We start from the raw sequence: 16,294 nt of genomic DNA, 5'->3' as shown, positions 1-16,294 counted from the left end.
TTGCAAAACTTCAGTTGCATAAATAAGAAAAGTTATAGGATACCAGAGAGAGAGAGAGTCTGCAATTCAGATTTAATAATACCAGGAGCATTTCTTGGGTTATGTTTTATTGAGATCTGACAGTGACGTATACATTGATTGCCTTAATTTTAAGGAAGCTGGTTTTTTTCTCTTTCTGAATGCAGGGCTGGAAAATATATAAAAAATTGCAGAATTAATTTTCTATGGAAGCTAAGTCTGAATCAGGCATTAATTTCTTCTGGGTGAGGCCAGTGGTGGTTGCTTGAAGTTGCTGTATTTCTATGATAAATAACTCTTGAAAATACCATAACCCACCAGAGAATGGAAATATAGACCCCCAAATTCAGATATATTTCAAAAGTGAGTGCTGTGGGCCATTGCTGAGAAGCTGAAAGAGCGAGATACTTTTCTTTATACAAAAGCTTATTTAAAGAGTCAGAATAGTGAGCAGAGGTAATGAAGGTGAGAAAAGCATATTGTAAAAATAAAATAGAAGAAGCCACCCACCAAAATGTGACAGTGGATTCAGCCTCACTAAACCACAAGGGAAAGTATATCCAGAGCTAAAAGAGGGTGTGTCCTGGTTTAGGGCAAATTTGGGAGGAAACCTCTGAATTGGGGTCCCTCTGGAAAGGAAATTCAGCTCCTCTCCCAGCTGGTTTGGGAAAAGATTTCCTTGGAGAAAAGTGGAAAAAACTGTTTGTTTAACAGGCAAAGCATTCACCAGCACACAAAAAATGAACAATATGGAACAATAACACCTCTCACTGTTCTGCAGAGGTGACACGCTCCCAGAGTCCCTGGTGGGCTGTAGCTCAGCTCACTCAGTCTGATCAGTCCCTCTGGGGCTGGAAATGCCCCGTGGGGCACAGGGGAGAGCTGGGGGTGCTCTGCTGCTCTTCAGGCCACAGCAGGTTTGAACAGCTCCAAAGAGAAAGCACAGTCCAGGGAACTTCTGTGCACCAGCTGCTAAAACTAACTAAAAGCAAAGGAGAGCTCTGTCCTGCTGTCTGTCCGTCCACAGACAGGCCAGTCCAGGAGCAGGAATGTGGGGAGTGAGTGCAGTGTCTGAAAACAAACTGTGCACTTCTTGTCTCCCCCTTTGCTCTCAGAACCAGCCTGAAAGGTGCAAAACTCATTTCTGGACTAAACAGACCAATGGGGATGTGAGCATCATAAAGCCAGCCCAGGACAGGGTGACAAACCCAAATGCCTGTGACTGGTTTAGCTCCCAAACACGGAGCCAGAGACACCAGCACTCCACAGGCAGCTCTCAGCTGACTGTGGGGCTTCTTTCAGGGAAAAAAATGTCACTAGAATGTCCTGAGAACTTCTTTTTCTCTCACTTATTTTCCTGACTTTGTATTATTAAGATTTTGACTGTTTTTACTGTATTGGCAAATGTTGCTCCCAGCAATGTTGGCAAGCAAGAGCTGGGACAGGGCAGGGTAGTAGTGTCACAGTCCTGTATAGGAATACATTTCTGGCATGACTGGGGATTTCAAAGGTTTTTTTTTTTTGTTGTTTCTTAAATTGGTTCTCTTTAAAATTATTTTTTTGAGTTATAAGTGTCATGTATAATTACTTCTTTAACCAGTCTGTTTTGCATACAAGATTAGCACCATCCACCTTCCCACACCTGCACCAAAAGTATCAACAAATTACATTAATATCTTGACTGGGGATTGAACTAAATTCCATCAATTGATTTGTCACTGAAGTATTTTACTGGGAAATTCTTCATGACAAAAGGGTGAATTACGTGTTCTAGAAATCTTTTAGTGCTAGGCAGTGACTACCTGGACTTTTTAATGCAAATCTGAGAGCTTACAGAGAAATTGTTCATTCTGCACCACCCAGCATGGTTATTTTTTTTTCACGTTAAGATTTCTTGAACACCAAATCATAGCCGAGGCTCTCAACAGAAAAACCTGTGATGAATAAAACAGCCCAGCCTTACGGTTCTGATTTCATGGCTCTTTAAAACTGATCCTGATGCAATGTGGTTTGTTTAAAGTAAATTTGGGGGTTTTTAATTACTGCCACTTGTGGCTTCAGTGTTGTGTAATAATGTGACAATGTTGTCATTCAAAGATATTTTAATTTGGTTATTTATATAAATACCTATTTAGTTTGGGGCTGGAACTAAATAATCTTTAAGGTCCATTCCAACCCAAACCATTCTATGATTCCATATGTAATATGTATAAATATATATATATATACACATATATACACACACACTTAACTTTACTACTTTATTTTATTAAAGATGAGATTCTTGCAGCTGGCATATTACAGGATGTTTTGCTACAGGTTGATAAACATGCTAAATTTCTCATCCAATATGATCCTTGGAACACACAGCCTCTTCAGGAAGGAGAGAGAGCTTGTTTTCCCCATTAACACTACTGCAGCCCTCAGCTGTGTCTTGCATTTTTCCCCTGTTTTGTCTGGTCAGAAAGGATGCAAGACAGAAGGTTTTGCCTGTTTCCATCTGTCAGCTATATTGAACCCTTAAAAAAGAAACTTGCAGATATTGCTTTTAAGCTCACTTGACTATAACGCTCATTTTTACTGGACTTCAAGGGTCTGAGTGGGAGTTTGAGCTGTTATGTGCTAAAGTTTTAATTTTCTCCATGCTGAACTTCTCCAGCAATAGTCGGCCTGCAATCGAACATAACCGAGCCTGCACGCAGATGGTGTCAGAGCTCTGCTGGGCACGGGGCAGGAACGGGATCCCTCCTTCCCAAGTGCAAGGGGATCCCTCCTTCCCAAGTGCACTGGGATCCTTCCAAGTGCCATGGGATCCCTCCTTCCCAAGTGCAGCAGGATCTTTCCCAAATGCAACAGGATCCCTCTTTCCCAAATGCAACAGGATCCTTCCCAAGTGCATCAGGGTCCCTCCTTCCCAAATGCAACAGGGTCCCTTCCCAAATGCATCTGCACTGCAGCAGCTGGGACTGGAGGGAGGTGCTTGAGGAACTGGAACTCAGAGGATTGGAGTGTTTTCCTGCTGGTAATGTGTCTTCTGTCTCAAGGATCTTTATTTTTAATCACTTTTTCCAAGTACCTCAGAGCTTCCTTGCCTCCAGAATAATTGTTGCAATTGCAGGATCACAGAATCATTTATGTTGGAAAACCCTCTAAGACCATCGAGTCCAGCTGTTCCCCAGCACTGCCAAGGCCAGCACTGATCCGTGTCCCCAAATGCCACATGTACATGGCTGTTAAATCCCTCTAGGGAGGAGTGCTCCATCACTGCCCTGGGCAGCTGTGCCAGGGCTGCACAGCCCTTTCCCTAATTCCCCACAGCCCTTTCCCTAATTCCCCAATGCCCACCCTGAGCTCCCCTGGCCCAGCCTGAGGCCGTTCCCTCTGCTCCTGTCCCTGTTCCCTGGAGCAGAGCCCGACCCCCCCGGCTGTGCCCTCCTGGCAGGAGCTGTGCAGAGCCACAAGGGCCCCCTGAGCCTCCTTTGCTCCAGGCTGAGCCCCTGCGCAGCTCCCTCAGGGATTGTGCAGCCCCTGCCCAGCTCCCTCAGGGATTCTCCAGCCCCTTCCCAGCTCCCTCAGGGATTCTCCAGCCCCTTCCCAGCTCTATTCCCTGCCCTGGCCATGCTCCAGCCCCTCCAGGTCTTTCACCGTGTAAGTGGCCTGAAAGAAGAACTGAGAAGTTCAGAGAATTCAGAATAATTCTGAATGGGGATTCAGAAGAATTGGGTTTTTTCTGGCCCTGCCTTGGCTTTCTTGGGGCATGTTTCTGTCATGTAGAGGTGTGCAGGGTCTGAGCTGAGTTTGCTGTTTCAATTATGGGACTTTCCAGAATTTTATTTCCTAGTGCACTTTAAATTTAGATGTGCATCACAATTCAGCCGCTGGCTGTTTATTGAACAAATACTTCTCATTTTTCAGATTTGTGTGATAATTTCTGGGATGCTGTGAAATTTGGGACCACATCTTAAGCGCTATTTTTAATTTAGAGACAGTCGTGCCTGTGTTCGCTCTGCACAACATGAGAGAGTTCACATGGGAAGACAAAACATGTATAATTGGCATTTCTGAGCCAACTGCTGACTGCAGCCAATTAGCTGAGAAGTGACAATTTGTGACTACTGCAGGAAGGCAGCATAGTGTTGGAATGTAAATTGATTTTCATCTCAGAATAAGTTCAGGAGTGAAGCAGGTTTTATATTTGCACGGTAGTGACTATTTGTGCCATAAAGCTCAATGGCTCAGTTAATATTGCAGCAGGTGAGGAGTAAGTCATTAATCTCTTTCATCCTTCACGCAGGAGCAGAGTGACTCGGAGTAGTAGGTGTGAAAATCAAATTTGAGTGAGGATTAAATTTTTGCTTGTTGTAGAATGCAGATGTGAGCATGGGAACCTCTTCAGCTGCACCAAGTTGTCTCTGATCTGGAGAAAGGTGGATTCGATGGGTGAACTGTTCAGTAGCTGTGGAACTGGTCCAGAGGAGGCCATGGAGGTGCTCCAAGTGCTGGAGCCTCTCTGCTCTGGAGACAGAATGAGAGCTGCGGGTGTTCAGCCTGGGGAAGAGAAAGCTCAAGGGGGAGCTCAGAGCCCCTTCCAGTGCTGCTGCTGATGTCCACACCAAAGCATCATGTGCATTACAGACTCTCTGGGGTCTCCCACCTCCAAATCATACTCCACTTCAACTTGTGCGTCAGAGTTTTTCAAGTTACAATTAACGCCTGTTAAGATCCTTTCTTCTCTGAAACCTAAGGTTTAACTTTCCATTTAGAGAATCTTTCCCTGTGGACCAGGTTAAATTTTCTGTCTAACCTCCAAACATGGGTGGAGTTTTGCTGTTCATTTAAAACAAAGATCAGTGGTGCCTCTGCAAGAGAATGTCCTTCTGCTTCCGTGGTGTGCTTGGGGTAGGGATTCACCAAAAGCTGTTGGATGGGGCTTGGAGCACCCAGGTCTAGTGGGAGGTGTCCGTGCCCATGGCAGAGACTGGCATGAGATGGGCTGGAAGGTGTGAGGTGTCCCAGGGAAGCTGCAATAGCTTTTATCCCTCTTTAATCAACAAATGGAGCTTCAGTGCATCCATGAAACCGAGGGCAAGGATGCATCATGGAAATTTAAACTAACTAAATTTAGATGTCTTTGTGTGCTTCAGTGTTTACAGTTCTGTTATGGACCTGGTCAGGTAATAGTTTTTTGTTATTTATTATTAGGCACCTGCCTTGGTCAGCTGAAGCATAGATGAGGTTTCCATTGAGTGTAAAGGGCTGATGGGAATGCCCCTGTGACCCTAGATTTGGATGTCATAATCTGTGTCTGAACCTCCCAAATCACCCACAGAGGTGAACAAACGCTTCCTTATGGAAAGTGTTCCTTGGAACTGACATTGCTGAGATAGTTTAAGAGCCACCTGCCTGGAAAGGGCTCATCTCAGGCTGCTGCTGTGTTTGCTCATCTCTCAGTGAGCAGGGTCAGCTCCAAAAGCCCAGCTTCTGAAGGGTGTTTTTGAAAGGCTTTTTGCCCTTCATTCCTGTGATTAGCTCTCCACTGACTTCCATGGCTCATTAAAGATGTTCACAGAACACAGGGAGCAGCAGCACATGGCAGGACTGAGGCCGTGTTCAGGTGGTGGAGCTGGATTGCTGTGTTGGCACATTCTGCCCCAGAACCTGGCAGCCAGGGCCCTTGGAGCTGGCTGAGTGCTCCTCTGGAGAGGAGAGCACCAGGAGCAGCGTGGGCCTTGGCCAGGAGCTCCATCAGAGCACACGCTGGGTTTGTGTCTCAAGGAGAACTGGAACAGGCAGTGACAATACTCCCAAGCAGAAGAGAAGTTTCCCCCCAGCATTATTCTAGAGGGCAGAATGAATGTTTTGATGACTTTGGCATCACTCAAGAATGCTTAAAGCCCCTTTGTTTTATAGCAGGTCCTTTGACAAAGGCACAGGCACTCAGCATTCAGACCATGGCATCCTGTAAGTGTTGTCTGTATTTGCCAAGGTCAGATTGAATCCTTGCCTCTAACCATAGGAGAAAAGAGACAAGACCAGAGTTTTGGGGAAAAAATAGAGGAGGATGTGCATAAATGTCACCTGCAGCTTGTTTGGCTTGTGGCTTTCTCTCCCTGGAAGCCTGTGGAACTCCCAGCTTTCCACTTTCCCCTGCTGCTTTTTGTTCGCTAGCTTTGGTGCTGGGGCTAGATTGAAATAAAAAGCAGAAAACAGCCCAAAACCCTCTAAATTTCTGTGAAAACAGCCCAAAACCCTCTAAATTTCTGTGTGGTCCTGTAGACTTTCAAAACAAACGTCCTGTAGCACTCTCCCACCTGCCAGGTGGGGTTAATGGATGTAGCAGTTGGACCTTTTGATATCTTCTGAATTCACAGCAAGCCCCAAGCTCTGGGAGCCAGATTCACATTGCACTGTCTCTGTTGGGTCACTCTGGTTTCAGAATTAATTACAATTTTACTTTTCTTTCTTACACAGTTCTTTCTACTCTAGGAGCATGTCCTGTGCCAAATATCATTTTCAATTTCTCTTTTTCTCATCCCTGATATGAAATAGGGATGAAAAGGAAGGCACTACTGGTGGGAATTTAGTCACTTTATATATTCGTGAAGAAAAACAGAAATATCATGTGTCAATAATCCTGAGTTGTTACCAAGGTAAAAAAGTAGTGGGAACACAATTTTCTGTGGTTATGTTTTTCAAGTGTTTGGAGACCCAAAATGTATGAAATTATGGTATGGAATTGCCATACTTGAAATATTCCTCAGTACATTCACAGAATCCCAGAATAGTCTGTGTGGGAAATGACCTTAAAGTCCATCCCTGGGCAGGGACACCTCCCCCTGTCCCAGGGTGCTCCCAATGTCCAGCCTGGCCTTGGGCACTGCCAGGGATCCAGGGGCAGCCACAGCAAATCTGGGAATTCCAGCCCAGCGAGGAATTCCTTGCCAAGATCCCAGCCCAATCTCCCCTTTCCCAGTGGGAGCCATTCCCTGGCTCCAGGCCCTGCAGGGTCTCCCCAGAGCCTTCTGCAACAACTCCAATCTTATGTTTTCAGTTCTTTAGTTCATTTTAGGTTAGGGGTGCTAATATTATGTATAATATTGGAAATTTTTTGAGTTTGAAGGAGCTGTTGTCCTAATCCCATTGTGGTGAATAGTTTGGCTTCGTATAAAATATCAGTAACTTCCAGCACAAGTGGAAAAAGTTGTGCTGTGCTGAATTATCTATATATCTGTTTATTACAGTTAAATGGGAGGAGTTACTCAGATTTAATTCTTGCTGGATTTAACAAAAAATTTCTACATAATTTCTTATTCGGTTGTGGACTGATTTTTCTTAGTGGCATGTGAAACTCAATTTGTTTTTAAAACAGAACACTTGTAGATCACAAGAGGAGAGGTTTAAGTAATTTTAGGTATTGTTGCATGTACAGGTTTAAGGTGAACTTAGGTCTTAGTTGACCTACTTTAATTCAAAATTGTTATCTCAAAATTATTTTGTTTTCTTTTCTCTTGAGGAGCAAACTCTGGTGCTTATGCAAACCAAGTCCTGGTATGTAATTGTTCTAATTGGATTTTCAAAATTTCTATCAGCCACAGGCTGTAGTTTAGCTCCAGCAATATTTTGAGTTTGAAACACCAACTGTTACTGAAATGTCTGTTGGGTTCAAATATGCTTTTCCTTTGCTTATATTATTTTGTGGCCAAGTCATTTGCCATTAACTCCTTTGAAATTTGCGTGTACTGATTTCAAAGCCAGTGCAGTTTTTAGATGTTGGCTAGTTAAAGGAAGCCAAATTTTCTTCTTGGCTTCCTATTTTATGCTAATCAAATGATAAAAAATGTGAAGCTCTTCATTCTAAATTTTTGTTAGTCCATGCAGCCAGCTACTTCTGCTTCTCTGGAAAGCAGGTGGATTATTTTGGTACTTCAAGTGATGTGGCAACAGGAGAAGCAGGTCAGGCAGCTGTGCTCTCCAGAGTACCTTTCCAGATAAGATAAACACAAGCTTGTACTGTTCTGTGGAATCACCATGATGAAGTATCTGAGGGTGCCATGCTGTTCCTAAGAACAGGGTGTGACACCTCCTTGGGTGGCTTGGGAAGGGTCAGGGAGCTGCTCCATGGAAGGGGACCTGGGGGTGCTGCTCCACAGTGGCTGAGGGGCACTCCAAGTGTGCCCAGGGAGAGTTTAAGGTGGATTTTGGGGGAAATTTCTGCCCAGAAAGGGCTGTCCAGGGCCGGAGTCCCCGTTCCAGTCCTCGCCCTGCAGGGATCTCACAGCCCTGTGCCTGTGGCACCTGGGGACGTGGGGCAGTGGTGGCAGTGCTGGGGGATGGTTGCACTGCATGGGCCTAAACCCAAACAATTCTGGGATTATTTGATGTGAAAGTGGGGATTTAATGGTGCAGCTGAGCTCAGATTCTGCCCTGTACCCGGGGGAGCCTTTCCAGGTCCCCAGCATGAGCCCCTTTCCTGCACTTAAACCGCTTCAGCCTTTGGTACAGAATTCATTATTTGAGAATGGATAAATGAATCTTCTACTGTCAGCTAAACTTAATTAAAAACCCGGCCTGCTAAGAAATTGGTGCCATATTTTTCATGGATCCAGAATGAACAGCCTACTTTCAACAGCTATTTCCAACCAAACTTTCAATGTAACTGAATTAATTAAGTCCTGGGAACAGATTATATTAGGGGAAATTAAGCTCTAAGTAAGCAAACCATTAACAATTATGAGACCAAATTGCCTGTGACACAGATTGGTCAGGTTTGATGGCACAAAGTATTTTCAGTTTGCGAGGAATAAATTGTAGAAACAACCCGGGTTTTTTTAATCCATGTATGAGGTACAGGTCCTAATTTGGGCTTTATAGGAGAAGAATTCCAGCAGGTAGAGAAAATAATCACCACTGCTAAGGCATTTGTAAGGCTTCGGTGTGAAATAATCCTACATTATTTTTTGTTTGTTTTTGTTTTTATTTGTTTCCTGCAGTTGTTATCAAAAGATGAGAAGCCCTTCTCTGGTAACAGTCTCATTAATCTTTCATAGAATCTCCCTTATTTTAAAAATAGCAGTTTCTTGTTTCTTCTAATGGCAGCAAGTTTTGGTTTCCATCACAGAAACTGATCCTGATGGTCATCCACAGGGGACTGGCCTGTCAATTATTCCTTTATGCTTTTAATTGTCTTTTTCTACTTAAGGATTGTTGATGCATAACAAGGGCTTTATTTTGAAATGCATCTCTTACAGTCACTCAGCATCATGGTTATTCTCAGAAATAATATGAAAAGTTGGGAGTTTTTTTATACTGGCTGTGTTACATGTTTATGTTTGGGCATGAGATATTTCACTGAGGATTATCTTTGCCTTAAATACATTCCAGAATATAATGTTTATTCCAGAATATCCATTTATGCAAATACTGTACCACTTTAGTTACTAGGCACTGATTTTTACACAAAAAGTGAAATCTTGCTCGCTGTCTTTTAATAATCAGAAGACTATTGGGAAGCACTTTAGAAGCAAAAATCAACAAGAAACCCTGTTTTATCTTGTCTTGTATAGGCAGGACTGTTGAGATTGCAGCATCTGGTGTGCAGGTTTGGAGTTCACTTTCCAGCCACACAGTGGTTGTGAGCTGCAAAGGAACTTTCAACTTCAAAATATGTCAATGTATTGATAAGAAAACTATTTGGGGCAGCTTCTGTACCAAGTTACAATGGATATTTAAAGTAAATATGATCATAGAAAGTGTTCCAGAGCAACAGAAACCCAAGCAATGGCTCACTTTACACATATTCATGAATTCTGGGATGTGGCTATTGCTGGGAGGAGGGATTTATGTTTATGCTAATGTTGCCATAAGTATTGTTTATTAAGGGAAAAAACAACAAATGACACCAGAAATGGATTTTGTCAGTGCAGATTTCACTTTAATTCTGAGTGAATTCTGTTACTTCATGAAAGAGTTAATATGCTGTTGTGGTGCTGAGAGATTGATAGGCAGAGGAAATAGGAGGTACCTGGAAAGAACTTCTGATCCCTAATATTGCACAAGTTGCTTTTCTCTTGGCTCGCCTCCCCTCCACGTTGTTATTTTTACCCAGGCTCCTTAATCTTCCTTTTTGCCTCTAACCACCTCCCAGTTTCCTGTTGGCCTCTTCCCTCTGGTTTTGTCCCAAATGTTCTGTGTTTTTCCCTGCTCTGCTGTGGGATTGCAGGGCAGTGAGCTAAGATGAATGCCATAGCTGTTTTCACAGTGTCTATCATCTTCTGTGTTTCGTGCCTCTTTGCAGCTCTGGGTGTAAGTTCCTTTTTTGAGGAGATTTTGTTGTCTGGATATTGTTTGAAATGTAAATATTAAATTTTGGGTTGCTCTGTAAACAGTAATTAAAGATTTTCCCTTTTAATTAAAGATTATTTGCAGCTCTGTGAAACCTCTGTTCTAAGTTTTTGAAGTAGTGTTTTCTTTACTGTGCACTGAAGAATATTCCGTGGAACATGGCTGGGAGACAGAGTTACTTGTTCAGCTTCGTTTCTGGGATATATGTTTTCAAAACAATATGAAGTTATAATTTATTTTCTTTTCCCTCAGAACATTTCCGTTCTTTTTCAAAAACAGTGTTGAAAAATATGAATTGATCTGGGTAAAGCTGCTTTTCATTGTCATTTTAAATCCTTTCTACATATCTTGAAATATGAATTTTCTTTCCAGTAAGTAACAGAAAGCATTTGCTTTTCTTTTGCAGATTGCATTCTCACAGCACAGCAACTTTATGGACCTGGTGCAGTTCTTTGTGACATTTTTCAGGTACTTTTCATTTAAGACAGCTAAATGTTACTTCTTTAGGTTCTGGGCTTCAGAGTTTGGGTTCTTCTTGGTCTGGCTTTTTTTAACTTGAACATCCTGCTTACAGCACAGCCTAGGAAATGGAAATCTTCGCTCTGATTTAAATGTTTAATTAGGAATTATGTTAAGAAAATTAATTGCCTGTGCATCTTTTCCAATGCATGATGCCAGTGCATGCAGGGAAAGGGAGGATGGGGCTGGGAGGGGCTTTTGGAAAAGGAGAAGTTCCTTTTGAGAGGGTGTAGAAAACATTGACTTGCCACAGCTGTGTGTGACTTACTGCAGGTTGTCACACCTTGTCAGGCACCAGCCACAAACCAGGGGAGTTATTTTGCAGAGTTAAGTCTGGAATAATTTCCAGCTCTTCAGGTACCACCATTGATTTTAAACTGAACTCTGAAAGTATGTCAATTTAAATACAAACATATGTTACAGTTCAATAGAAGCCAAATTCTTCTGGTTTTCATACACAGCTCTCAGTTCATTTCTTAGTGTCAAGTGAGCTGATGATTCCCTCAGAGTGGGAACCAACAGAAGCCATTTCAATCCTTGTCTCCTCTTCATTCCTCCAAAAAATTCAAACCTAACAAAGAGGTGAAACACCTCCAAAGCACAGCAGGCCCTCTCTTCAAAGCTTCAAAATCCAGTGTATTGGCCTCTGTTTCAGGGACTGCTAATACTCCAGAAGTGGAAACCAATACCTGATCGACAAGGAGCCCTACAGGAGGGATATACATGGAGTAAACACCACTTCAGGTCTCACAGCCTGTTCTAAAGTAGGCAATATTATGCCTAGTATAAAATGAGCAGTGGGAGTAATATCTTGCTTTAGATTTCATGCTAAATTTAATTAAAGCAAGAAGCTCCAGACAGGCCTTTCAGACAAGTGGTTTATATCAATTTTTTTTCATATGGAGCTTTTAGAGAGTAGAATCTGCTTTAGTGCATTTCCTGGGAAACAGTAGGTTTGATCCCTGGGAATCAGAACCACCACCTCCTGCCATTGGAGCAGAGTAGGTGGTTACTCCTGGCTCAGGCTTAATCATTTGTTTTGCTGAATTAATCACAGTCAACATCTTCCCTAAAAATCTTTGTGGCAGGGTAATTGCTTATTAGGAAAATGAAGAGGGAAGCAGTTGGTTCCTTAGTTCCTTTCTAATTGTGTAATATAAATCTGCACTACAAAACCTGTCCAATTACTGCTTTACAGACCTAACTACATCTGCACATGAGGGTTTAAACTCCTCAGGATGAAGGATTGCTCCAGATTCATTGTTTGAAGAGATTCTCAGAGCAGCTGTGGCTGCCCCTGGATCCCTGGCAGTGCCCAGGCCAGGCTGGACTCTGGGGCTGGAGCACCTGGGACAGTGGGAGGTGTCCCTGCCATGGCAGGGGTGGCACTGGGTGGGATTTAAGGTCCCTTCCAACCCAAATCGTTGCATGATTCCAGTCCCAGGTTAAAGCAGAAGATCAGTGCACTGTGTGTCTCAGTGGGCACATGCAGCTGAACGTACATGTCCAAAGGCTGCAAGTTCCCTTTCCTTTACTCCATCACTGTTATCTCATGGCTCTCCTTGAGAAGTAATGTTGCAATATTATTTAACATCCTAACAAGCCAGAGGAATAAGAACATGTGGATTTGGGAGAAGACAGTTTACAGGTGTTTTCCAGTTAAGCATTTATAATATGCTAGAAATTCTTTGATTCTCTCACTACTCCTAAGCTTCTCTCCAGGTGTTTTATTTTACAGTCACCATAACTCCCTAATTAACCAGTGGATTAGAACAGTGTGATTCATCTCACTGGGTATAGGGGAAACTATTGAAACATTTGCATTTTTAATGCTCTAGGGCACATTTCATAATTACTGTGGGATCCAAGGCAGACCATAAATAACTAATACCTGAGAGCCCCTGTGTTGTTAATAAGCAACAGTTGGCTGAGAATTTGCTCCCTAAAATAGAAACAAGGAAAATACTTTGTGAAAACCTAAAACCAGTTGGTATCATTAACACCAAACTCAAAACCTGGGATATGTATCAATTTCTTAGGTATAATGGAGACCTAAAGAGATGTTGTTCTGGAAAACAGATGTTTAGAGGCTTTCTGTTTGCACATTTAAGGGTGTTGCTTCATTTTGCTGTTCTGCAGGAAGTGCGGGAGTTGCCCAGAGCAGCTGTGGCTGCCCCATCCCTGGAAGTGTCCAAGGCCAGGTTGGATGGGGCTTGGAGCACTCTGGGATAGTGGAAGGTGTCCCTGCCCATGGCAGGGGGGCTGGAACAGGTGATTTTTAAGATCACTTCCAACCCAAACCATTCTGTGACTCTATGAATTTGGGAAATGTGTCTGAACTGGAGATGCTGTGGCACATTTCTTTATTCTGGAAGCCACTTCCCCCACTTGGTTGTAAGCCCATCCTAACTGGGCTTTTCTGCGGTGCAGCTGGAGGCATCATCTGTGCCTTGAGTTGTGTGGAGCACCTGAGAGGGACCTGAGGGATTTTCAGTGTCACTGCTGACATTTGAGGTGAATGAGGTCAGTGCAGTCCTTGCAGAGAGCTTTGGGCTTCCCGCAGCCCAGCACTGCTGAGTTTTGCTATCCCAGGCACTGGCTGGGCTGCCTGTGGGGTGCACAGGGCATGGAAAAGCAGGAACCTGGTCATGCATTCAGACAGCATCAGGCAGTGTGCAGCAGGACACAGGACTGGTTTTCATTTCATTTAGGAGCTGGTTCCTGTGATCAGAGGGCTGTGCCTCACATTTAGAGGGGCTGTTGGATTCCTGGAGTTCAGCACCAAGCCAGGCAGGGGGCTGTGTATGACACAGCCTTAATTTGTACACATGAATGTGTTATTTTAAGCTAAGAAAATGTCAGTGGATAAAGGTTGGGTAGAACGGGGAAGTTCCGAGGTCATTAATATTGCATTATAATCAGAGCCAGAGGAGAAATGATATTCCAACCATTGTTAACCTTTGCAAAGCTAATGAACTGCAAGGAAACTGGGGTTTCTCCTTCCTCCTCTCTGCTTTAATTTACAGATTGTGCAGCTGTCTTTCAGCACATAGTTTGAGCTATTTTGACAATTTCTAGTGAACATTCTTTATTCATATCTGTGCTTCCTTATCTTCCAAAAAATCTGTCTGCCAGCACACCTACCACAGGTACTAATCACCAGCGTACCTTTATGTACAGAAGATGTAAAAATATTTGTGGCCTTATGAGCACATATTATTGCCCAATAATCCTTCTCCCTTTTTCTTTCCCCCTTTTTCTTTCTCTCCCCTTCTTCCATTCTTCCCTTTTCCTTTTCTTCTTTTCTTCCATTCTTCCCTTTTCCTTTTCTTCCCTTCAACCTTCCGCCCAGAGAGCACTTGAGAGACCTTACTGAGATCTCTACACCCTAAAAGGAGTTCAAAGGAATATGGGGATGGGCATTTAAGTGGGACCTGTAGTGATGTAACAAAGGGTGATGACTTTAAATTGAAAGAAGGTCTATTAAGTCTAGATCAGGGAAGAAATCTTTTGTGCTGAGGGTGGTGAGACACTGGAATAGGCTTCCCAGAGGAAGGGTGGATACCCCATCACTGAAACATTCACTCCAGGCTGGACAGGGCTCTGGGCAATCTGACCTGGCTGAAAATGTTCCTGCTCATGGCAGAGGGGTTGGACCAGAGGGCCTTTTAAGGTCTGTCCAAGCCAAACCATTCCACGATTCTCTGTGGTCTCATCCTGAGCTTTACTCCATGGATTTACCAAATACCTCAGGTGTCTTCTACTGCACTTCTCTGCTGGTTCTCACATGCACAGCTCATTTTGTTTCCTGCCTGCTGTTTGTCTTGTCTTCATTATCTGTCCTTCTAAGGGAGTCCAGTGTCTGCTCCAGTCTAGGGGAGGCATTGCTGCCCATCCCATGCAGGGTGGTTGAAGCTGGATATGAGGTCCCTCCCAGCCCAAAGCAGTGTGTGATTCCATGATCCAACATGTCCCACCGAAGCCTTACCATAATTGTTAGAGAAATGAGTGTTATTTCACAAATGGAATAAAAGCTGCCAGCTTACTGTTTTTGTGGTGGCACATCAAACCTCATGTGCCCCATTAGGGTCTGAATATCAAGTGGAAATGGTGTAGTTTTAGTTTGATACAAATAATTGGACTTGTTCCTCATAAAAACTTGAGCAAGAGAACTGTTTGCTCAGTACAAGACTCACGCAGATGGTTTTATGTATTGTATATTGTTTTCCTTAAATATATGTATTTTCCCAGTGTTTTCATTAAGTGGGAATGGCCTCCTGCAGTAATTCAAATCTGTAGTTATGCTGCAGATATTTTGTTTACTCTTGTTGCTTATTAAATAATTTTTTACTTTAGCACAAATGTCTTTATTAAATAGGTGCTTAAAATACAGTCTGAGTCCCTTATTGGTTTTTTTTCCTTAGAAAAAGGAAGAGCTTGGGAATATCTTCCCATTATTTCCAACAAAATGAAGAAGAGTAACAGTTCAGCATCCATAACTTCCCTTTTTCCATGTTCTCAGCACTCTTTACTTCACCCTCCATAATCATAGAATAGAATCATAAGATCATTGAGGTTGGAACAGCTCTCTGAGATCAGCGAGTTCAAACACTCCCCCAGCACTGCCAAGGCCACCACTGCTCCATGTCCCCAGGTGCCACATCCACAGGTCTGTGAAAACCCCCCAGACATAGGGACTGCACCCCTGCCCTGGGCAGCTGTGCCAGGGCTGGGCAGCCCTTTCCATGAGCAGTTTCCCCACTGTCCCCCCAGACTCTCCCCTGAGGCCGTTCCCTCTGCTCCTGTCCCTGTTCCCTGGAGCAGAGCCCGACCCCCCGGCTGTGCCCTCCTGGCAGGAGCTGTGCAGAGCCACAAGGGCCCCCTGAGCCTCCTTTGCTCCAGGCTGAGCCCCTGCCCAGCTCCCTCAGGGATTGTGCAGCCCCTTCCCAGCTCCCTCAGCTGCTTTTCATCAGACTTGCTGTCCTGGTTTTGGCTGGGATAGAGTTAATTTCTTCTCAGGAGCTGTTCTAGTGCTGTGTTTTGGGTTCAGTTAGAGTAATGTTGATAATACACTGATGGGTGTTGCTGTTTGGGTTTTGCTAGGTTGTGTTTCTCAGAAGTTTGTTGGTTTTGTATTTTTTCTCTTGCTCTGCCAGGAGGAGTTACTCAAACTGGGAGGGAGCATAGCTGGGACAGGTGAGCCCAGCTGGCCAGATGGATATTCCACAGCTCAGAGCATCATGCCCAGTGTGTAAACTGGGCTGATGGGCTCTGATCTGGGTCAGCAGGTGCTGGGCAGTTCTACTGTGCATCAGCTGTTTGGTTGGTTTCTTTCATTTATCTTTTAAGTATAATTGTTATTATTAGCTATTTATTATATTTTATTTTTTTTTCCATTATGAAGCTGTTCTTCTCT

At 43.6% G+C, this 16,294-nt stretch overlaps 1 protein-coding gene across 1 annotated transcript in view; it reads left to right on the top strand.

Annotated features, from left to right (window-relative positions):
• Positions 1-16,294, top strand: part of ATRN (attractin) — a 151,594-nt gene that overhangs the window by 96,760 nt on the left and 38,540 nt on the right. The window contains exon 25 of the mRNA XM_054292950.1: positions 10,766-10,827. Coding sequence (XP_054148925.1) covers positions 10,766-10,827 — 62 coding nt within the window. The remainder of the gene's footprint in view (positions 1-10,765; positions 10,828-16,294) is intronic.

The sequence above is a fragment of the Melozone crissalis genome, unplaced genomic scaffold (assembly GCF_028551555.1).
Source record: "Melozone crissalis strain CALT ecotype California unplaced genomic scaffold, PUWL_Pcris_2 ptg000006l_1, whole genome shotgun sequence".
Taxonomy (NCBI): domain Eukaryota; kingdom Metazoa; phylum Chordata; class Aves; order Passeriformes; family Passerellidae; genus Melozone; species Melozone crissalis.
Note: the sequence above shows the minus strand (reverse complement) of the source record. Positions and strands in the feature narration are given on the sequence as shown.